Source organism: Tenrec ecaudatus, chromosome 8 (genome assembly GCF_050624435.1).
Source record: "Tenrec ecaudatus isolate mTenEca1 chromosome 8, mTenEca1.hap1, whole genome shotgun sequence".
NCBI lineage: Eukaryota > Metazoa > Chordata > Mammalia > Afrosoricida > Tenrecidae > Tenrec > Tenrec ecaudatus.
This window is the reverse complement of record NC_134537.1, coordinates 28814090-28837539: the sequence shown is the minus strand read 5'-3', so window position 1 is coordinate 28837539 and position 23450 is coordinate 28814090. Positions and strand designations below refer to the sequence as shown.

The 23450-nt window shown below is 41.4% G+C and overlaps 1 protein-coding gene across 1 annotated transcript; it reads right to left on the bottom strand.

Annotated features, from left to right (window-relative positions):
- Positions 1–989: 989 nt before the first annotated feature.
- On the bottom strand, positions 990–23066 carry FETUB (fetuin B). The gene is made up of 7 exons (XM_075555878.1): positions 22839–23066; positions 22416–22523; positions 18964–19051; positions 8569–8738; positions 7567–7662; positions 2234–2317; positions 990–1361 (listed from the first exon to the last, which is right to left on the bottom strand). The coding sequence occupies exons 1-7, from the start codon at positions 23064–23066 to the stop codon at positions 990–992; spliced, it is 1146 nt and encodes a 381-aa protein (XP_075411993.1).
- Between the last annotated feature and the right edge of the window lie 384 nt (positions 23067–23450).

Here is a 23450-nt window from a genome sequence, read left to right as displayed (position 1 = left end):
CTCAATATATCCTCCATCTAGGTTGATACACTTGTGGGGGTAAGGTTTCCATCTCTCTAACTCTTTCCCCTAAGATTTCTGTGCTTTTAAAAATTTCTTTAGTATAATAAACATTTATAATCACTATAATTCTTTTCTCTTAATCATTTTATTGGGGTCTCATACAACTCTTATCACAATCCATCCATCCATCCATCCATCCATCCATCCATCCATCCATCCATCCATCCATGCATCCAGTGTGTCAAGCATCCATTGTTGCCATCATCATTCTCAAAACGTTTGCTTTCTACTTGTGTCCTTGGTATCAGCTCATTTTTCCCCTCCCTCTACGCCCCCTACCTCATAAACCCTTGATAATTTATAAATTATTATTATTTTGTCATATCTTACACTGTCCAACCTCTCCCTTCACCCACTTTTCTGCTGTCCATCCCCTAGGGAGGAAGTTATATGTAGATCTTTGTAATCGGTCCCCCCTTTCTCTCTCACCTTCCCTCTACCCTCCCGGTATCACCACTCTCACCACTGGTCCCGAGGGATCATCTGTCCTGGATTCCCTGTGTTCCCAGTTCCTATCTGTACCAGTGTCCATCCTCAGGTCTAGCCAGATTTGTAAGGTAGAATTGGGATCATGATAGTGGGGGGGGGGGGCGTAGGCAGAGTAGGGAGCATTTAAGGACTAGAGGAATGGTGTATGTTTCATCGTTGCTAGGCTGAAGTCTTTTATGGGCAAGCAATTGATGACGCAGAGAAGCATCTGTGCAGCGCAGAGGTCTTGGGCAGGTGAGGGGATGCAGCCAGTACTCAAGGGGGGGGGGGTGTCAGCCTCATTATCTCCACTCTATACCAACACAATGGAGACCTGGGTGAGTGAAAAGACAACTTTTATTTGCCACTTTCAGTATGTGGACTCTCCATCAGTTGCTTCCCCACCCCCTCTCCTCTCATGCAGGGCACCCCTCCTCTCAAGAATCCTCCAAGTGTACTCATGAGGGGAGGATGAAGGGGTCGGGGTCCTGGGCTGGGTCTAGGCAATTATGATGGTGTCCTTCGGGGAAAGGCAGGACACGCAGCTTCTCCTCCACGGGCCCCATGAAGAGGAAGGAGATATCCAGGTCTTCCCCCTTGGGGTTGGTGGTCAGGTCCAGCTGCACAGGGAAGGCCTCATGAGGACCCTTTTCTTGGGACTGTTCAGGCTTCTCATCGTCCAATTCGGGGAGGTATTGGACTGATCCTTTTGGTTTCGCCTCTGGGGGTGGGCTGGGGAGGGTGGTGGCTTCCTTCTGGAGTGCTTCCACTTTGGGGAGGTCTGCAGGTTTCTCATTCACAGCCATACTTGCGTCTTCAGGGGCAGGAGTCTGAAATGAGCACGCTTTTGTAAATGCAGAGTCCCACAGGGAGAGCCCAGCCTGTTGCTATTGAGCTAAGCTGGTCCTTGACTTTCAGAGGGGACAGTTTAAAGGGCGACCCTCTAGAGGGCCAGGCATCCTGGCGTAAGGCTTAAGAAGGAAAAGAGATCAAAAGAGCCAGAGGTCTTCTAGAGCACTGGAACCTCCTGAGCAGTTCTACCTATGGAAGACCTGGACAAAAGTCCAGGAGATGTAAACGAGTTAGGTTAAGTTTCCAGTGATCTGATGGTCTTAATTCCAGTATTGTTCGGTCTGTGCCGGGCTTTGTGAGGCACCCTTTAACTAGGTTCTCCCATGGGTTACTCACAGAGATCTGAATGAGGAAAACATTTCAGTCCTGTTCTAGAGACAAGGCAACGGAGATGCATGGAGCTAAGTACTGGCCCCGATCCCACAGAGTGAGGGTGGCAGAGCCGGAATGTAACCCCCGTTGCCTATCTCCATTGCCCTCTCAACTATATCAAGCTGCCTCAATGTAAGCACTCAATGCAGACTTCTGTAAAGGGAGTGAATGCTTCTGTGGACACAAGTTCTTCCTAGAGCTCTGAATAAGGTTTCTTTAGGTCACTGTCATAACCAGAAGCCTATTGCAGCTCAGCTAGTAGGCCCGTGTGTCTGAAGGGCTCTTCCTGGCTGTGCGGGACTTCCCTGTAGGTAAGGCAAAGTGAAATGAGTCTTTGACCAGTAACGTGTGGCCACTAATATAGAAATCATGGGTCTTGGAAAAACTAGTGCAGACAGTAGATTAAGGGCGGCTAAAATACAGACAACTTTCTTTTTTTTCTCTACAAAAACATAATAATTAGATTTCATAAAAATACCTCTGGTTTAAAGAAGTCACAGTTCACTGAGACAAACTTTTCAACGCCTCTTCGACTGAGAGAACCTCTACAAAGAGCAACCGGCTAAAAGAAAATAAAAATACAACGTCACGTAAGCATTATGATTATTGCTATTGTTACATTATCAGTGGCTGTTGAGTTGATCTCAACTCATGGCAACTCCATGTAAAATGATCATAAATAAAAATCAACGTGGCCCTCTTTTGTTGCAAGCAGCTAACGTTTTCATGCGCTCGACAGAATAGGCAACCCCTGAACCAATTTTCTCTCCAGGAACCTCTGGGTGAAGCCATACCTGAGCCACCTCAAAGAACCCACACTGGATCTGGTCGCACAGTGAGCAGAGTGGACCAGGAGAAAATTACAACTGTAGATCCAGTCATGTAAAAAGATGGTTTACCGAATCTTCTCTCCTCTTCCCAAACCTGGAAGAGTCAGGATTCCATAAGGAAGAGCAGGATGGAGAAAAGAAAGGAAAGAGCAGCCCCCCGATCCTTTCCTCACAGGAAGTCCTAAATTCTGCCCTTGAGCGATCAGGCAAAGGACTTTAAACTACATGAAATGTCATTTTGAGGATAGAATATAAGATAGAATTACATGAGAGGATTTTTGATCCAGAATTGTCTGAACAGAACCTCTTTTTCATACCAGCAAGTCAGTCTTAATTATTACATATGCTCTTCTTGCTGAAAACAATAGGAAAGTTTTTTTGATTGGAACAATACATCATTGAACTGTGAGGAAGAGCGACATCACAGAGTACGCTAAATGTGATTTTCAAATTGATCCCTGAGAAAATTCAGAATAGATACAAAGGGATTCTGAGAGACATATTTTAGGGTCAAACATATAAATAGGTTGAACGTAGATGAATGGAAAAGTTAAGTCATACAAATAGTAAGTAAAAGGGAGTCTCAAAGGGTGCACAAAACATCAAGAAAAACCTAACTGTAAGACAAAAAAAAATCCCACTTTACCAGAAACAAAGAATGATCAAAGGGTCAAACAGGAAAATAACAAATCACACCTTCCCAAGTTACTAATGGGTCCAGGGAGAAATTACAACAACAAAAAAGAAAATACTTTTAGATAAATAGAAATGAAAACACAACATATAAAACCACGAAATGCGGCTAAAGCATTGGAGGAAATTTATAATGTAAAACGCTCATATTAAAAAGGGGATATCTCAAATCAATGACCTATTCTTTCACCCTAAGAAACTAAAAAACAAAAACAAAACAGGTGGGCTTACTGAGCCCACCTGCAGCCTACACTTGATTAGCTAGAATAAAAGGAGTCAGGAATTGCCTGGAAAGAACAGACTTCTTTGTTTTTTAGAGAAAAACACGTTTTACTGTTTTCAGTGAGTTAGCCCCTTATGAGACAGCAGAGACTAGTACATAAGAGTATAGGTTTGTTTTGTTTTAAATCATTTTATTGGGGGCTCTTACAACTCTTATCACAGTCCATACATCAATTGAATCAGGCATGTTCGTACATATGTTGCCATCATTCTTTTCTAGACATTTACTTTCTATTGAGTCCTTGGTATCAGCTCTCCCCCCCACCACCACCTCCCTCCCCCATAATGGGCTTTCTTTCTTTTTTTTAAATTTGTTATGGGCTTTCTTTTAAGCCAGAAGCCTATGTAGAGTTGGAGGCTCAAGTGGAAGCCTGAGCTTCACCCAGAACTATTGAAAGAACATTTATATTTGAAAGGAAGACCTGAAGAGAACCAGGAAACTAAACTGGGCGGAAGCAGAAGGAAGGAAATAATATAGAGTGAAAATAAATGGTTAACAGACAAAAATCAATGAAACAGAAAGTTGATTCTTTGGAAAGATCAACACAATTGCTAACCTTTTAGGTAGACTTACCAGGAGAAAAAAGACGAATGAAATTACTAACGTGGAGCATGAAGGGGGCTAGCACTAGCAACTTACTAGAATTAAAATGTATTAAAAGGGAATTCCATGAACTGTACACTCACAAACCAGATAACCAAATGATACCAGTAAAATCAAGAAAGACGTAAGCTACTAAAACTATTTCAAGAAACTCTAAATAGACTGAGAAAAAAATAAAGAGATTGAATTAGTAATTTAAAATTTTTTTCTTTTTAATTTATACAAATAATGAGTCGAGGCCAAAATAGCTTCACTGGTGGCTTCTACCAAATGCTGAATTAACACTCATCCTTCACAAACTCTTTAAAAAAAACCACAAAACCCCCACAAAACAAAAAAGGAGGGACTATTTCCCAATTCATTCTATGAGGCCAATATGAAAATCAGACCGAAAAGCCAAACTCATAGTACCTCAATTCCAGCTGACAGCCACCCTACAGGACAGGGTAAAGTGCCTCTGTACATTTCACAGACTGAAACTCCTTACGAGAGTGAAAAGTCTCCTCTTTCTCCCACAGAGCAGCTGGTAGGTTTGAACTGCTAACTTTGTGGTTAGCAGCCTACTGTGTAACCACTGTACCACCAGAGTTTTCAGTCAGAGACATCATACACACAAGAAGTATAGATCAAGAGTCCTAACAAAATAGGGATACAAATCTTCCTCCCCATACCAGAAAATTGAATCCTGCGTCATCTACACAGGACTACACACCATGATTAAGTGAGATTTATCCCAGACATGCAAAGTTGGTGTAATATACTAAAATTAATTAATGTTATACACTATGTAATAAAGGACAAAAACCACGTGCTCGTGAACCCAGAAAAAGCATTTGACAAATTTTAACACCTTTCTTGAAAAGAACACTCAGCAAATACAAGGGAACTTTCTCAACCTGATACCAGGGATTAACGAAAAGTCCATCGCTAACAGGATTTTTAATGAAAGGCTAAGTTGCTTTCTCCCTAAAATCAGGAATAAAACAAAGGTGTCTGCTCTCACTACTTTCACTCCACAATATTGGACTGAGGTTCTGAGTCAGAGAAATTAGGCAAGAAAAAGAAATAAAATGTATCCAGCTTGAAAAGGATGAAGTAAAATACTCTCTATCTGCAGGTAGCATGATCTTATATATAGAAATTCTAAGGCATACAGTAGAACAATACCAGAACTAATAAATGCATTCATGGAGTTACAGGCTATAACGTCAATATGCTTCTAAAAATATTTAATTAAAAATATTTTAAAATCAACAATATTTCTATATATCTGCAATGAACAATCTGTAAATGAAATTGAGAAGACAGTTGTATACATCAAAGAGAATTAAACTTACCAAATGAAATACAAAACATACACACTAACAACTATAAAGCATCATTGAAAGAAACAAAAGAAATCCTCCATAAATAAAAAGATATTCCATTTTCATGTACTGGAAAACAATACTTTGTTAAGATGACAGTACTTTCTAAACTTATTTTTGGTCAATCCAATTCCTATCAAAATTAGGAGTGACTTTTTTGTAGTAAGTAACAAGCCTATCCTAAGTTGTATGTGGAAATGCAAGGGATCCAGAACAGCCAAAGCAATGTCGAACACGAAGAACAAAGTTAGAGAACCTAAACTTCCCAATTTCAAAAATTACTATAATGCTACAATTATTCAGATAATGTGGCACTTGTGTAAGACTAGAAATAGAAATCAATGGAATATAATTGAGATTTCAGAAATAAACCCATAAACTCCAGTTCAATTGATGTTCAAGAAGTGTGCCAAAGCAGCTTCATGAGGCATAAACTTTTAACACTAGATACTTGGACAGCTGGCTATCCACACGTAAAAGGATAAAGTTGGTTCCCTACCTCACACCATATATAAAAACTAACTAAAAAGTAATCATTGAGCTGCATGTAAGTGCTAAAGCTAAAAAACTCTCAGAAAGAATCATAAAAGTAAATTTTTGTGACTTTGGATTAAGCATTTAAAAATATATATATATAATACCCCAATAACTCATAATATACAAGGTAGATAAACTGGACTTTATAAAAACGAAAACCTCTTATGCTTTGAAGCAAATCTAAAATCAAACCAGAGACTGGGAGAAAATACTCAAAAGCCATACATCTGATGAAGAAGATCTTGTCCAGAATATATAAAGAACTCTTAAAATTTTTTAAAAAAAAGGCAAACATTTTTGGAATGGGTAAAGGATTTGAATAGACAATTTTCCAAAGAAGACATACAAATAACCAATCAAGGAAATGCAATTCAAAACCACAACGAAATGTCAACTTATCCTAGTAGGATAGCTCTAACAAAAATGGAAAATAATAAATGTTGACAAGGATGTGCAGAAATCAGAAATGTTGCACATAGAGTTTGTCTACGTCCTAGCAATTCCACACCTAGGTATAGATCCAAGAGAAAAGAAAACAGAAATATACACATGTACGTCCAGAGAAGCTTCTTAATAACTGCCAAATTGTGCAGACAACCCAAATGCCCTTCACTTGATGAATGGATAAACAAAATATTGTACATACATGCAAATAAATATTATTGAGCAATACAGCTACAACATGGTGAACCTTGAAAAACAGCTGAATAAAATTTTTTATATGCCAGATATGAACCAAAGATTATCTAAATCAATTTATTGTATTTTAAATTTTCCGAATCAGCAAAATCCTGGAAACAAATTAGATCAGCAGTTTTCGGGGCCTAGGGGGAGGAGGGGAAAGCAATAATTGTTAATATGAATAGAGTTTCTTGGTGAGACAATGAAAAAGTTCTAAAATTCCATAGCGGTGATGATGACCCAACTATTTCAATGTATTAAACCCCACTGAATTTTATACCTTAAGAGGTGAAATGTTATGATTTTAAAATCATATCTTAATAAATCAGTTATGTAAATAGTTAAATAAGGGGAAGAAAGACTTGCAACATATCTTTGCCCAATTGAGCTGGAATGCACTATTCCAGTTTATACTCCCACATGTATTTTCAGATGGTTTCAAGGCTCCCGCCCCATCCTTTGAATAAAGATCTGTTGGATTTTTGTTGTTCTTAAAAGGTAGTCTCTGGAATGGAACACCACAATATAGTCTAGACATAATATAATTTATCCAGATCGAAGAAGGCCCATCATCATCTCCTGATTCCTTTTTGCAATTGCAATTGCATCACCTTGTTGACTATAATCCCTTATTTTTGTGCCTGGATCTGCCTTATTTCTAACTACTCAGTAAGCTCTTGGACATGAAAAAACTAAAACAACAACAACAAAACAACCCTCAAGCTTTACAATGTCTTTGACATTATTGATGCCCAGCAAATACAGATAGATGGTTTGTGAACACAAATCAATTACAAAGACACTCTGAAATACTCACTGGAGAGTCAGGGATCGAAAGTATGCACATCTGATCTTTGAGGCATGGTGACTCTGTAATCAAATACTCCACAAAGTAAGCAGGGCCAAACACCCACTGTTAAAAGACAAGAGTTGAGAAACATCAATCAATCAATCAATCAATCAATAAAGTCTTCCATGAACAATTTAGAGAAACTGCATTTATAGAAATCAAACATCCTTAGGGGGAGGGGATGAACACATGTCGTCTGTTGTCTCTATAAGTCTTCCTACTGATCAAACCATGTTTTATGATTTGTTATTTAGAAAATATAACCACCAGATCTCTACCTTTGTTTCTTTTAAATGAATTTGAGTGGGCCCTAAATTTTTCTCCTTGGTGAGCATCTCCCTCGCCTCCCCAACTAGAAAGGTCTGTGAGATAAAATTTTCTCCATTTGATAGAGACACCAGCACAATCCCAATACGAATACACCTCAATTTCCCTGCATCCACAGAACTATCACTTCAGGCCTTAACAGGGAGTGGAAGTTGACTTGCTAAATGATGCATCTCTCACTACCACTGAGTCAATGCCGACTCATAGTGACCCTCTAGGACAGAGAAGAATTGCCCTGCAGGTTTCTGAGACTGTCCCTCTTGGTAGGAGTAGAAAACGCCATATTGCTTCTGAGGGGCGGCCAGTAGTTTTGAATTGCTGCACATGTAGATTGCAGCACTAGGCCAGCAGGGCTGAAATAGTGACCCTAAACAGAATCCCCACAGAGACAATGAGTCCATTACCATTTTTTGCCCATAGACCAATCAGGGCACCATCAAATCATGTTCCTCTTATGGAAATGCCATGGAATAAGTGAAAAAACAAAACACACAGAATGTGCTTAGACCTATCAAAGTAAAGATACAGAAAAGCTCTTTGAGTATCAAAAAGCATCTTGTTAGTCTACAGTTAGCTTAAGAACCTATAGCAAGAGTGTGAGATACATTTTATCTACCACTGACTTGGACATTTTAGACTTACCTGGCTGGAAGCCCTGGTAATTTGGACAAGAGAAAACTGCTTCAATGGTCTCTCGTTGTTGTATTTTTGAAGAGACTCATAGGCAGCTTCCCGAACTTGCTGATTTGACACGTCAGTGGGGGTGGGGATAGGGCAGTCAGGGCACAAACTGTGAATCTTTCTTCGAGAAACTATTGAAGTAAAGGAGACCGATTTACAAACAACGCTCTTAATGAGTTTCAGTCACATAAATCATAGGACAATAGCAAAGGCAAATACTGACAAAAACGGCCAACATGCAATGTTGGCAAGGATGGGATGAGAAAGGGACTTTTCTGGGAATAAAGTTAGTTTTCTGCAATGAGTAGCTTTCATAATTAAAATAAAACCAAAATGGCTTCTTGTTCAAGATGCCCAACTGACCACACAGTGAGTGAATCCCTCTTCAATAAGCTGAATAAAAATAACAAGAGGTTCCCATGCCCTGACAAGGAAGCCCCTGGCAATGTATACACGGAAAAAAAGAGAAAACCCAAGTCAACATCTTAACCCAGCATCTTCAACAAGTAGAACAAAAACAAAAATAATAAACCTTCAACCACCAGGAGAAAAGAAATCATATTAGAACAGAAATAAATAAATCAAATAACAGGAAAACAATAGAAAAATAAGAAATAGCATTGTTTCCCTGCTAGATGACCGTTTGTTGAAATTCATACCTCTAAGACCCCAGACACTATATTTTATGATATCCAGGCACTATCAACTTTCTTCACCACATTTGCTTATGCACCCATTTTGTCTTCAGCGATCATGTTGGGCAAGGGAACATCACAGAATGCCAGGTTATTAGAACAAAGAGTTCTTGTGTTGAGGGAGAGCTTGAGGCCCAAACTCTGTCTGCTACCTTAATATTTAACATATAAATAGATATACATCTATATCCCTATCATTATATATATACACACATGTAACACATAACTATATGTAATATAGTTACATATATTCATTGTTATATTTATACCTCTATGAATGTATTTTGTTCCCTAATTCTTTCCTCTATTTCCTTTTATTTTGCTTGTGTCCCTCTAACATGTCTGACCTTTATTTGGCTTTCTGTAGTTTCTCTTGGCTACACTGCACTTGATCAAACCCCACCAGGCATTCTACGACCTCCTTGCCATCGATTTTAGATCTCTTGTTGTTCCCGTGTCCCTGAGTTTGTTGGCTTCCCCTCCTGTTCTTCTGCCTCCTCCTCAGTCCTGTGGTTTTCTCCTCAGGACTGTTTATCTTGCCTATCTTATATAGATATAGAAGAAGGGGGGAAAAAAAGCCTATAAATAGTTCCAAGCCTGTCTGCTGATCCCTATGAATGTTTTCCGATCGGGTCTGATGAGATGCCAAACCCTATCTCCCGAGTCAGAAGTCTATTTTCAGGATTCCTCAGGAACTTTGCTGCTTTGCTCCCCTTGCTGCTCTGTTGAGCTACCTTCTTGTTTCGCTCCAGTTGGGGGAGGGGTATGTGTGTCAGACCAGGTAGCAAAGAACTTCTTAAGAAGAACAAACTAGGAGGTCTCCTACGGTCCAACCTCAAACCCTATTACACAGCCACAGTCGTCAAAATAGCTTGATATTGACACTATGACAGGGGCATAGAAAAAGGGAATAGAATAGAAAACCTAGAAACAAACACATCTGCCTACAGGCACCATCTTTGACAAAGGAACAAAACAAAAACACCTAATAGGAAGGGGATAGGTTGTTGTTTTCAACAAATAGTGCTGGCAAAGTTGAACCACCATCTGCAGAAGAATGAAATGTATGAAAATAAAACCAAGGTGTATTTACCTAAATGTGAATTCCAGAGCAATGAAGAGCACGTATGAGGAAATATGAAAAAAAGAAAACCACTTAAGAGCCTCATTGCAGGGCATAAACATACTATCAACAGAATGAAGGAAGCACACACTGTAGAAGACATCAAAACTTCATCCAAAGGGTGTCATGAGAACCCAGAGACTGGAAAAACCCTTTTGCAATGACACAAACAGACAAGGAACTAATCTCTAAAATCTATAGAAAACTATAATGCCTCACTTAAAAAAATTAATAAATCAATTTATTGGGGGTTCTTACAGCTCTTATCACAATCCATACATTAATTGTGTCAAACACATTTGTACATATGTTGCCATCATCATTTTCAAAATTTTCTTCCTACTTGAGTCCTTGTTATAGCTCTTCTTTTTTTCCCTCCCTCCCCGACCCTCTCACCCTCATGGACCCCTGATAAATGATAAATTGTTATTATTTTCATATCTTACAGCATCTACTCTCTCCCTTAGCCCATGTTTCTGTTGTTCATCCCCCTAGGCAAGGGGGGGGGGGTTGTTGGACATCAATTATTGTCATCAGTTCCCCATTTCTCCCACTTCTCTACCTTTCCTCTATGCTCATGGTATCACTGCTCCCATTATTGTTCCTGAGGGATTTATCTGTCCTGTACCAGTGTACATGTTCCAGTCTAGACAGATTTGTGAGGTAGAACTGGGATCATGATACTGGGGTGGTGGGGGAGGAAACATTAAAGAACTAGAGGAATGTTGTGTGCTTCATTGGTGCTATACTGCACCCTGGCTGACTTGTTCCTTCCTTGTGACCCTAATGTGAGGGATGTCCAATTGTCTACAGATGGGCTTTGAGTCTCCTCTCCAACCCCCATCATTTGCAGCATCAATTTATTTGTCAACTACAATACCTCATTAAGGAAAAATGAATAATCTACTTAAAAAGTGGGCAAAGTACTTGAAGACAGTTCACCAGAAATCACATGCAATGGCTAAGAAACACATGGAAAAATGCTCATTAGCCACCAGGAGATGCCAATCAAAACATTCATGATGCATCACCCTACACCAAAAGACAATCCAATTTTTAAGAAAACAACAAATGTTGTAGAGGATGCAGAGATATTGAAATGCTCATACACTGCTGGTGGGTCCATAAAGATATACAACCATTGTAGAAAGTGATATGATGCTACCTCAAAAAATTGGGAATAGAAAGTCCATAAGAGCCAGCAATACTTCTGCTCCGGATATATGTCCTAAAGAAGTATGAGACAGAACACAACCAAACATATGCCCTCTCCTGTTCATGGCAGCTCTGCTCACTAGAGCAAGAAGCTGCGAAATGTCTAAATGCGCATCAGTAGAAGAATATATAAGGAAACTTTGGTACAAGCACACAATGGAATACTCTGTGTCCTAAAAAGTCCAGTGATGAAACTATGAAACACCTCATAATAGGGATGGTCTTCACTCATGTCTAACCTCCATGTGCCTAACAATCACAGAAAGATAAGTAGTGTAGGAGACCACACTTGAAGGATAAACACTAAGACAAAGAAAACAGTTGCCTGTGGAAGAGGACACAGGGGAGACTATGTAGCAATGAACTGGAAGGTTGACAGGTATTGATCTGGATAACAAGATGATAGAGATTCCTGAAAGGGAGAAGAGAAGTCAGGGCAGTGCGGGTGAGAGAGACTATGGGTGGTGTGGGGGGTGGGGGCTGGTGGTGGTTGATGAGTGGTTTGAACTGTTGCATAAAGAGTTGATCATCTGAAATGAAAGATTTCTCCCAAGTTGTCTCCCCCAAATATGGTAGCTTTAGGACACTGCTTGCAGCTAATAATAAATGATTGTCAAGCTACCTCCCTGAAGGCAGTCCGTTGCCAGATTACAGGTAGGCCCTGCTCCCTGCTGTTAAGGACAATGGGCTATTTCTCCCTAAAGGCTTGAGACCATTAGCTTGGTTCCTGTAGGTGGGTTTACACCCTACTGATAATGGTTTCTATGGAGATTCAGAGAACAGCTTAAATGGGCTCAAAGTTAGGCTGCCATCCTGAATCTAGGATCTGCTCATCTTGTCATATTATACCCCCAATCCCTCCTCTTCCTATTGTGTGTATATCCCAGATTGTCGTCCCCCCCCCCCTCATTGCTGCATTACCTATAGGGCAACCTCTTCATGTGATGTATGTTTTTACCTGTAATTAGTGGGCTTGCATGCCCCCCAAAAGTATATAGGCCTGGGTTAGCAATAAAGAGCTCCTCTTGGCTTCTCCCTTGGCCTCTCATCAGTTTCCCCTCTCCTCTCCCATCCTCACTCTCCTGGTCCCTTTGCCCTTGTCCTCCTTCCCTTCCCCCTCTCTCCACGTGGACCGCCAAGCGGGGCTGAGGTGAGCATTGCTACCATGAAATGTGTCCGACTCCATTATTTCAATCTCTCGTGCTCTCTATGACTTTACTATAATCCTTATACGTATATTAACCATACAATTGCACCTACCAGACCCAGGAAGATGTGTCAGGGGCAGGATTTCCCCTGAGATATGGCACCCATTACGTGTGGCCTTGTAAGAAAAGAACTCTTCTGAGTTGTATCCCATGTAAGAATTGTATGGCCTCATCGGACAGAGTGTGTTTTTTTTTTAGTCCAAGTGAGATATGGGTCAGGCAAAGAGCAAGGATACAGAGTGCGGTCTCACTCTTTGTCACCTTTTGAAGAAACAAAATATAGTGGGAATGCATAAGAGAACGAAAGCATTTCTTCAAGTGGTAAGGAAATTTGATCCTTCTTTTCTGGAGTCAGGAACCTTTGATGTGGAGATCTGGGACGAGGTAGCCATGCACTTAAGAAAAGCTCACAGGGCAGGGCAGAGCATACCCATGGAGACCTTGGTGCTGTGGGTGCAGATTAATATAGCGATGGAGCCTCTGAAGGGTGAGAGAGCACAGGAACAAACCAGCAGAGCAATGAGACGCCTCTAAGCTACGCAGACTTAAATCAGGGGAGAAACAGGCAGAATGAGTATCAGGCAAATGAGCAGATTTTAGGCACAGCTGAGAAAACGAGGTCTGAATCAGGAAGAGGTTGCAGAGTAGAAGCATCGGCTCTGCCAGAGTATAGGACAGGGACTCACAATGCTATCAAGCAAGCCAGTGCTTGGTAGCAAATGGAGAGATTTAACATAGAGTGTGAGGCTCAGAAAGTGAGAAGGAAAGAGTTAAGGAGTAGGAAGGCACCTTTGTTCTCATGGGTGGAGAAGAGTATAGCTCAAGAAGCAGATTTAGAATTCAGAATGGCTTATCCCATTAGAATTATAGACAGGGAGCCTGATGAGCAGCACCCCGAAGGGAATCAAGAACAGCGTTATACTGCCTTTCCCTTTAAGCTACTGAAAGATCTCAAACAAGTAGTATCTAGTTATGGTTCAGATTCACCATTTGTAATTGGTATGGTCAAATCTATGGTAGAAATGGAATATTGGATCCCAGAAGACTGGAATGCCCTGATGAAAATGGGTTTTTCACCTTCAGAATCTTTGAAATATCAAATGCTGTGGAACGAAGCAGCCCTTGCACGAGCATGCAAAAAATGCAGAAGAGAGCATAGATATGGGGGTTCATCAGCTGCTAAGAGATGAGAATTACATCACAATTGAGTCACAATTAAATTTTGATGAGCAGACTTTCACACAGGTATGGGAAGTCTGTTTAAAGGCTTGGGAGAAATTAATACCATCAGAAAGCAGACGGCCAAGTTACATGACAGTAAAGCAAAGGAATAATGAGCCTTATATAGATTTTACATCCAGGTTGCAGGATGCTGTCCACAAGAATGTGGTGGACAAAGGGGCAGCAGATCATCTTATTCTTACTTTAGTATTTGAGAACTTGAAGACATCATGTCAAGCTGCCATACGCACTTTCGAGAAATAGAGCACGCTGTTAGATTATATTAGGATATGCAGGGATGTAGGGTTCAGATAAGCACAGGGCCAACCTCATGGCTGCTGCTTTGGCAAGTTATACCAGGCCTAAAGGGAGATGCTTTACATGTGGAACAGAGGGACATTACCAGAGAGACTGCAGGCAGATATTACAAAAAACACAAAACAAAACATAAAATAGGACAATTGGCAGCGGAAAAGACCCAGGGAAAGAGTCCAAGGAAACTGGACTTTGCCCCTGCTGCAATAGAGGTGGTCACTGGACAGAGCATGTCATTCAAAGGTTAGCAATAGAAAACATTTACCTGGAAGTAATATCCAGCCAAAAAAAGTGTAGCGGGGTGTACTCCGAGCCCCTTTGAATGGAGGGCAGTTAGTAGAGGAAGAAGCTTGATCCAGGCCCCGCCCAGCAGAGCTCAGATGCAAAGCCTCTGCCTAACCCAGCAAGAGAATCTTTCAACGGCAGCAATCTCAGGTATCCCCCAGTCTCACAGCAGGAGCCTCTTATTGAAAGAGTAATGCAGTTTTAAAGAATTAATGAATTAAAAGGAATTAAAATTAAATTAAGGAATTAAAATTGATACTGGAGTTGATCAGAGTTGTGAGGGAAAGCCTAAAGCTGTGATTAAATCAGAAATTATTAAGAGCGGTAATTGGGGTCCGCTGCCTAAAAGATCTGTGGAACACTCATTAGGAAAGTCCAACCTAAATTCTCAAGGTGTTCAGATTATTGCTGGGATTATTGATCAAGATTTTGAAGAAATTAAGGCAGTGGTAAGATCTGATATACCATGGTTTATAAAGGAAGATCACGTAAGTCAATTTTTGTTTCCTTGCATTTCTAGAGTTAAAAGTTATACTTATCAGGAAAGAGTCAGGAAAGAACTCTGGCCACCCTGTATATCAAAGGGTCCTCTGGAATGCTGTTGTGGAGAAACAACAGTGCCCCCGCATGGAATTAGAAATTGGAGGGAAAGGTTTTTAAACTTTGAATATGGGGTCATGTCTTTAGGGCATTCAGGAAGGCCTAAGACCCACCCACTGACTTCCTCTCAATCCAGCATGGAAGGAATGAGAAAAGTTAACCAGATCAGAATATTGCAAGGAGTAAAATCCTATAGTGTAATAAGCCTGAAAGGCAACGCGGCTTAATTGAACATGTAACCTTACTGGTAACTTTGGAGAAAAAAAAAATGTCTGTTTGGTAAGTTACTTCAAGAACAGCTGTACAAATTTATTAAGAATTTTTCCCCCCCATCTTTCAAAGCATCCTGAGTTAGTTATCTCTCTTAATTCTCTGAGAGCTGGGAGCCAAAATTTACATGTTAACTCTCTAGATTTTCTGAGAGCTAGGAGCTGATCTTTACATAACAATAGCAAGTTAACTGAGATTGCTAGCAATGGCTTAACGTCTACATGGTTAAAACAGAAGCGGGAGAAGAAGAATCTTATGTGTGACAAAGTTCATTTAGTCATTTTAACCCCCCAAATTTTCTCCTTACTAAAAGCTTGTAACAAAATTAGGGCAGATAAACACATTTTCACTTCTACAGAGAAAGCTGATCCTAAGGAGTCCCAGGAAGACAGGAATCTCATTGGGGATCCAGGTCCATCCGTCACCTGGAGAAAGGGCTGCACATTTATGTTTTTGCAGAATAAAGCAGATGGACTCCCCTTAGAAGGACACAACCACGTTCAGAGAAAGATGGACATGAAGGAACCACAAAAGCTTAATCATAATTCCTTTTTCAGGTTACTGTCACCCCAAAGGGAAGGGCTATTTGCTTCTGTTTTCACAGGCAAGAGAGATAGGTGGATTTCTCTTCAGTCAGCAAGGCCCAGCAAAAAGGTGGGGAGCTGATGCTGTAACCTGCACCCCTGGCCTGTTACTGAAGTTACCCAAAACATCAAGATGATCTTGCAGATTCCTGAGAATGACAATCGCTGACTGCTGAGATATTTCTTCCATGGTTGACGCTGTCTAAGGGACACTCTGGGACTCTATTAAAACGGAACATTTTATACAATAGTGACTGGACTATTACTACAGACTGTTGTTTTGCTAAACGATCAAGATTTTGGATTTCTCAATTAATGCTATAATGTCACTGGAATGTTACTGATTTTGGTATAACCCCTTATCCTTATAATAAGACATTGCATCCTTGGGATTTGATTAGGAAACACTTGCAAGGGGTTAAGGGAAACATTTCATTACATGTGGATCAGCTAAAGAAGGATATTTTCTATACATTCAAAGACAAGCTTGAGGCAGCTCCTGACTCTGATATAATTAAGCAATTGGTGAATGGCATGGAAGAGTATGATCTTCAATCTTGGGTTCAAAGTATTTCTCACAGCCTGAGTTCCAGCCTAACAGTGCTGCTCAAAGTCATAAGTTTTGTCCTGGCTGTGACGTGTTGCTTCTATAAAAAGCTAAGGTGTGTAAATGAGAACCATACACCTTCCAGGGCACTTTTGAAGTTCGTGCATAAAGCAGACACTGTGGGGAACAGAGCACCGAGGAGAGGAGAGTGTTTGAGGATGGATCCTTTATTCTCTCACAAAGAAGCCTGGCAGGGTAGGTTTCTAGTGGTGAAGGGGACCTTCACCTTGTGAGTTGTAGGCAAGTCCTAATCACATTCTCATGATATTGTTCCCCACTTTACACGCTCATATGGTGCTGATTTGAGGATGTCTCTCACAAGCACATGGCTGGTTGCTCTGTGGCTGGCAGCTTTAACTACAGAAGCAGACATTCGGCTCTATTTCTTCCCTCTGTGACATCCAATCCCTCTCATACCTTCACCCAATAGCAGTTGGGCATACGGGGACTTTATCCCCAGTGCCTGGATTCAAAATGTTTGCTATAAGCCTGGACTTTTGGCTATATTAATTGAATCATGAAGTTGTATCTTGACAGCGTTTAATGTATAGAAAGTAACCATGTCGCCCATGTGGCTCTTTTGAATTTTATGTATAAAACAAAAGGGGGAATTGTGGGAAACAGAAAGATTTCTCCCAAGTCATCTCCCCCAAATATGTTAGATTTGGGTCACTACTTGCAGCTAACAATAAATGATTGTCAAGCTACTTCCCTGAAGGCAGTCAGTTGCCAGATTACAGGTAGGCCCTGCTCCCTGCTGTTAAGGACAATGGGCTATTTCTCCCTAAAGGCTTGTGACCATTAGCTTGGTTCCTATAGGTGGGGTTTACACCCTACTGATAATGGTTCCTATGGAGATTCAGAGAACAGATCAAACTGACTCAGTGACATCCAAAATTACGCTGCCATCCTGAATCTAGGATCTGCTCATCTTGTCACATGTATACCCCCAATGCCTCCTCTTCCTATTGTGTGTATATCCCAGATTGTCCCCTGCTCATTGCTGCATTACCTATAGTGCAACCCCTTCATTTGATATATGTCTTTACCTGTAATTAGTGGGCTTTCACTCCCCTCAAATGTATATAGGCCGGGGTTAGCAATAAAGAGCTCTCTCTTGGCTCCTCCCTTGGCCTCTCATCAGTTCCCTCTCTCCCATCCTCACTCCCCTGTTCCCTTTCCCCTTATCCTCCTTCCCCTCCCCCTATCTCCACGTGGACCACCAAGCGGGGCTGAGGTGAGCATGCTACTATGAAACGTGTCTGACTCCATTATTTCAATCTCTCATGCTCTCTATGACTTTACTATTACATATATATACCATACAATTGCACCTACCAGACCCATGATGATGTGTTAGGGGCAGGATTTCCCCTGACATTCATTCACGATTTAAAATTCATTTTTTGGAAAAAAGGAAATCATATTTAAAAAAATAAAACAAAATAGTGATGATTGTACAAAACTTCTTGAAATGATCGAATGTTATTGAATTGTATGATATTTGGATTATGTCTCAATAAAACTGTTTATACAAAAATAAGAAATAGAAAATTAAAAAATAAAACCAAAATAAAATGTAGGAATTTTGTTTAACAACATATGATATAGTATATTGATACCACTTTTTCTCTCCAGTGAAGTCGGTATCTTTCATCATCATTGTGTCTGTAAAGCAGGCTGAGTTCCTTTCAAGGTTAGACTTTCATGATTGTCATATCTTATTCATCTGTTAGTCCCTAACATCTCCCATAGCATCTAATCGTAAGTCTGTGTTCCGAAGGCACATGTCATCTGGAAAGGTTTGTTCAGAAGAAAGGCGGGTGTAACCAAAAAGCAAAGATTGGCAGTGTGATGGATGCTCAGAAAGCAGTGGAGCAGCCAAGTGAGTGGTGTGGACTAGGGTGAAGACAGGAAAGTAAGAGGAGATTGAGCTAGAGAGGAGTTTGGGGACCACTTGTAGACATTGTGCCATTTATGGGTAACTAAAAGGTTAGGATTTTATGAGGGACACATGGGAATTTTGAAGGTTATTTGAGAAGATCGTGGGCACTAGAGTAATGTAGGATGCACTCCAGATGGGAGGCCAGTATTGGAAATATTAAAACTTGATGTGGGAAGATAGAGGAAACTAAGGTTGAAAGGAAACCTGTATTATATTCTTGTCATAGACCTGTTTAATGCTCTTTCGCTATCATTTATCAAAGTGAACCAAATCAGAGCGATCTCTTACCTGGGCGAATTGTACAGTTATAGGCAACTAAATGGAGAACCCTTCTTGGCCGATTAGCATAAAACATGGCTTTGCATCGCCCATACTCCTGCAATCAAACAAACACAGTTTGTGATCATCTGTTTAAAACAAAACAAATAGCCAACCCTGTTTTTTTAGAAAGTAAGATAAAATGTATGGTGCCATGTGGTTGTTTTGGTTGGAAGAACACTGGCAGCTGAGCATCATGTTGCTTTGACCTTTCCCTGCTGGGAAGCAGCTAGGTGCCCCGGGGCTCCCTCATCATTCAGTGTGACTTTGTAGATGCATCCCTTTTAGGTGCGGGCCATGCAGGTGTCCCTGGTGTCCCCTACCCTCCCTGCTCTTGTCTTTCATAGCCTTGTGTAGATAAACAGGTCCTCAGAGAGGCCATGGTGGAGGATGGTAGAGCCTAGAGTCACAGTGTGCCAGGACGCTGGAGCCTGAAACCTCCTCGCTCCAGGGAAAGGACCGCTCTTTGATCAGGACCTCCTCACCCGAACTACAGACAAGTGAAACATGAACGACTACACGATGGACTTCTTAGGCAACTTCCAGTTTGCTACAGTGGTTAGCCTGACCATGGGAAACATCATCCACGAGGAGGGAAACAGCCCTGGTTTTCTTCTTTTGGTTGGTTGCCATTTCTTATACACTTGCTTTTATTGTTTCCCCACAGATACAGTTTTGCTCTGTTTTATTTTATTTTTTAAGGCAATTCTTTATTTATTTACTTTTTTCAGTCTTTTCTCTTTATTATTATTATTATTATTATTTCAATTTTATTAGGGGCTCATACAACTCTTTTTTTTAAACTAATAAATCTTTTTATTGGGGCTCATACACCTCTTATCACAATCTGTACATACATCAATTGAGCAAAGCACCCTTATACATTCGTTGCACTCGTCATTCTCATAATTCACCTTCCACTTGGGTTCCTGGCATCAGCTCGGTTTCCCTTTTTTCTTCCCCTCCACCCCCCACTCCCCCCTTTGCGCTGGTCCCTTGATAGTTTATAAATAATTATTATATCTTATCTTACACTCCCCGGTGTCTCCCCTCACCCACCTCCCCACTGCCCATCTCCCAGAGAGGAGGTTACACATAGATCTCCAAGATCGGTTCTCCCTTTCTACATCCCCTTCCATCCTGGTGTTGCCACTCCTAACGCGGGTGTTGAGGGGTTCGTCTGTCCTAGATTCCCTGTGTTTCCAGATCCCTACTGCACCGCTGTATATCCTCTGGTATAACCAGGTCTGCAGGGTAGAATTGGGGTCATGATAATTGTGAGGGGAGGAAGCGTTCAGGAACTAGAGGAAGGTTTTGAGTTTCATTGTTGCTACACTGAACCCTGAGTGACTCATCTCCTCCCCACTACCCCTCTGGAAGGGATGTCCAGCTGTCTACAGATGGGAATTGGGTCCCCATCACGTACGCCCCCTCATTCATGGTGATGTGATTCTTACCACCACCCCGCCTTTGCTGTTTGAGACCTGGTCTCCTCTACCCTTCACGATCACCTATGCTGGTGTGCTGCTTCCGTGTGGGCTTTGTTGCTTCTGGGCTAGATGGCCGCTTGTTTGCTTTCAAGCCTTTAAGTCCCCAGATGCTATATCTCTCAGTAGCCAGGCACCATCAGCCTTCTTCACCACACTTGCGTATGCACACTTTCGTCTTCACCGATTATGTGAGGAAGGTGATCACTCAATGATTGTTTTGTTCCTTGATGTTGGCTACATGGTCCATTCAACACCTTGTATTCGCTTAGGCTGTGTGCTTCTTCTCTGTGGGCTTTGTTGCTTCTGAGCTAGATGGCTGCTTGTTTGCCTTCAAGCCTTTAAGACCCCAGATGCTATATCTTTTTGATAGCTGGGCACCATCAGCTTTTTTCACCACATTTGCTTACACACACGTCTGTCTTCAGTGATCATGTCGGGAAGGTGGGTATCATGCGAGGTGCTATTGTATTAGGGGAGTATGCATGAGGAGGCCCAATATCCATCTGCTACCCTACTGCTGAACCTATAAATATATGCACATAAATCTATTTCCCCCATAATCGTAAATATATTTACATATGTACATGTCTGTATTTAGGTTTCTCTGTATGCACTTTGCCTCCTACTCATTTCCTCTATTTCCTTTCGCTTTCCTCCCGTCCCACTACCATGTTTAGCCTTCATTCTGGTTTCAGTAATTCCTCTCAGTTACCTTGCTCTTGGTCACTCCCTACCAGTCCTCCCCTCCCCTCCTGCTCTGTTTTATTTGAATGTCATCAAACTAGCCATGTTTTTAAAATCTTACAGCTTCTGAATTCTGAATCACAGTTTGAAATTTTACCCATTCCATGTTCATAATTGAAGCCAATCTTAATCGCTGTTGCTGTTTTAACTGGGAGTTTTGTTTTCGTTTCCAAAATCAGAAATGTGTTGTTTGATACATTTGGTTAAATGACTAGAAAAAGACATCTCAGTCAAAGAGATTACTTACAAACATTTATATCAGTGTCTAGAACTTGTCTTTCAAAGTTTCATATCAATGAATGAAAATAAACCCAGAAAAACTGAGTAGCAAAAGAACCCTGATACTATTTTCAAATATCTTCTATAATCATCATAAAATAATCATTTTCAAAGTACTTTTGAGTCTGTGGCTTCAAGATCCCTGCCCCATGACCTTCCCCTAATGCCACTCAAAGACAGCCCCAAACCCCCAGTTATTCCTCCCTCGCTTCTATCCAAACTAGATTCATCCTCATTGACTCAATTCTGATTCACAGTGACCTGAGAAGAGAAAGTCAACCTGCCTTGTGGGTTTCTGAGGCTGTAAATCTCTATAGGAGTGGCCAGTCCATCTTTCTCTCGCAGAGCAACTGATAGGCTGAGCCACCAATCTTGCGGTTGGCGGCCCAACGAATAAACCTCACAAAGTCATTAAGCTTTTGTCTACCTTAAGAACACATACATGTGTTCACTCTTATTTGGATTTTAACCCCTGGTTTGAAGCCAGCAGAAAGGTCCTGGAAGTAGAGGAGTTAAATTCACTGAGCAATTTTGGGGTAACTTTTTTTTTTGGTATAAATTATTTTTATTTATTATTGTAATTAGATCTTCACAATCAAAGTTGTCTTTTTACCATCTGTGTTTTGTTGATGTGAAATAAAATTGTAGTTCTAAGCAAAAGTTGGTTGCATAGGGTACCATTGTATATTCCTGGGGTAACTTAGTAATTCTAGTCTCCGTAACCCCTGGGTATTCTGCAATCCTTTCTGCTTTAACATGTTTTCCTGTTTACGGTGTTAGAGGAAGCACATAGGCACACTGATAAGGGGATGAGGAGGAGGGCCCCTGACACGATGACAGACATTCCCGACCTGTGCGAAGAGGGCAATCTACCTTTTCTCCCGAGAGCCAATGAGAAGGAGCACTTACCCTGTCATGCTGTTGCCTGACAATACAGTCCTTCCATGGCTTCTTGCTGAGTACGTGGCAGGAAGTATCCAAAACATCCAGAGTGAGATAATACAGGGATCCTGGACGCTCCTGTGGGACAGAGTGAAGACATGCACCACATTCGATAGCAAGCAGAAACCCCTACAGACCTGCTGGATGGCAGAGCCAAGGGATATGATGCTTTGACGAATCAGTCAGCACTGGTGAATACTGAGCGAGTGTTGGCTGGAATAGGATCCTTGGTAGCCCTTGCTCCTAATGACAACAGGAGCATTGTGACAAGTGGGGCAGGGGACAGAAAGGCTTTCTCCGCTGGGCTAGCTTTCTAGAAAGCACCTCCCAGGCTGCGTCTCCAGTCCCACCCCAGGAGATTTCCACACACACATTCCAGAGGGACCTCACCGCCTCTCTGTATTCCTGGGCCTTGCTGACTTGGTTCAGGCTTAGCACGTAGCCTTCCTTCCTGTCCTTGTTGATGCCTTGTAGGGCAAAGTCTGCCATGGCCAGCACGTCTGAGTCATTGCAGGCCCGTAAGAAGAGAAGCGGGGGCTTCTGTGGGATCAGAGGTGGAGACGTCGCCCCACAGCAAACGGCCAGGGCGCAGAGCACCAGGGGCAGGAACAGACCCATCCTGTGGAGAGCAAGGTCCTGGGTGGTCAGAAGGCAGAGTGGTAGCACTGGACTGGGCTGTAGAGCTTTTATGGCAGATTTTGGCAGTTTTGCAATCATAAGCTGAACTGTTGCCCAGGATTTGAAACATAATGTTCCATTTTATCGCCTTGAATTCATGAGTTAATACTTTGAGAGAATTTGCCAATGTTTGTAACCTTAGACCACTGAGCAAGCTCATAGTCAGGTGTGTAAACAAACTGCAGTTTGCTAACCATTTCCCCAGAAACCCTAATAAGCATGTGATGCAGGCTCCTAGAAGGTTATGTTGGATTCCACTTTGCATCTAGCCTTTCCCGGAGTGAGTCTCTGCAGGGATGTTGCCATCTCCCTCTCTCTCCTAGT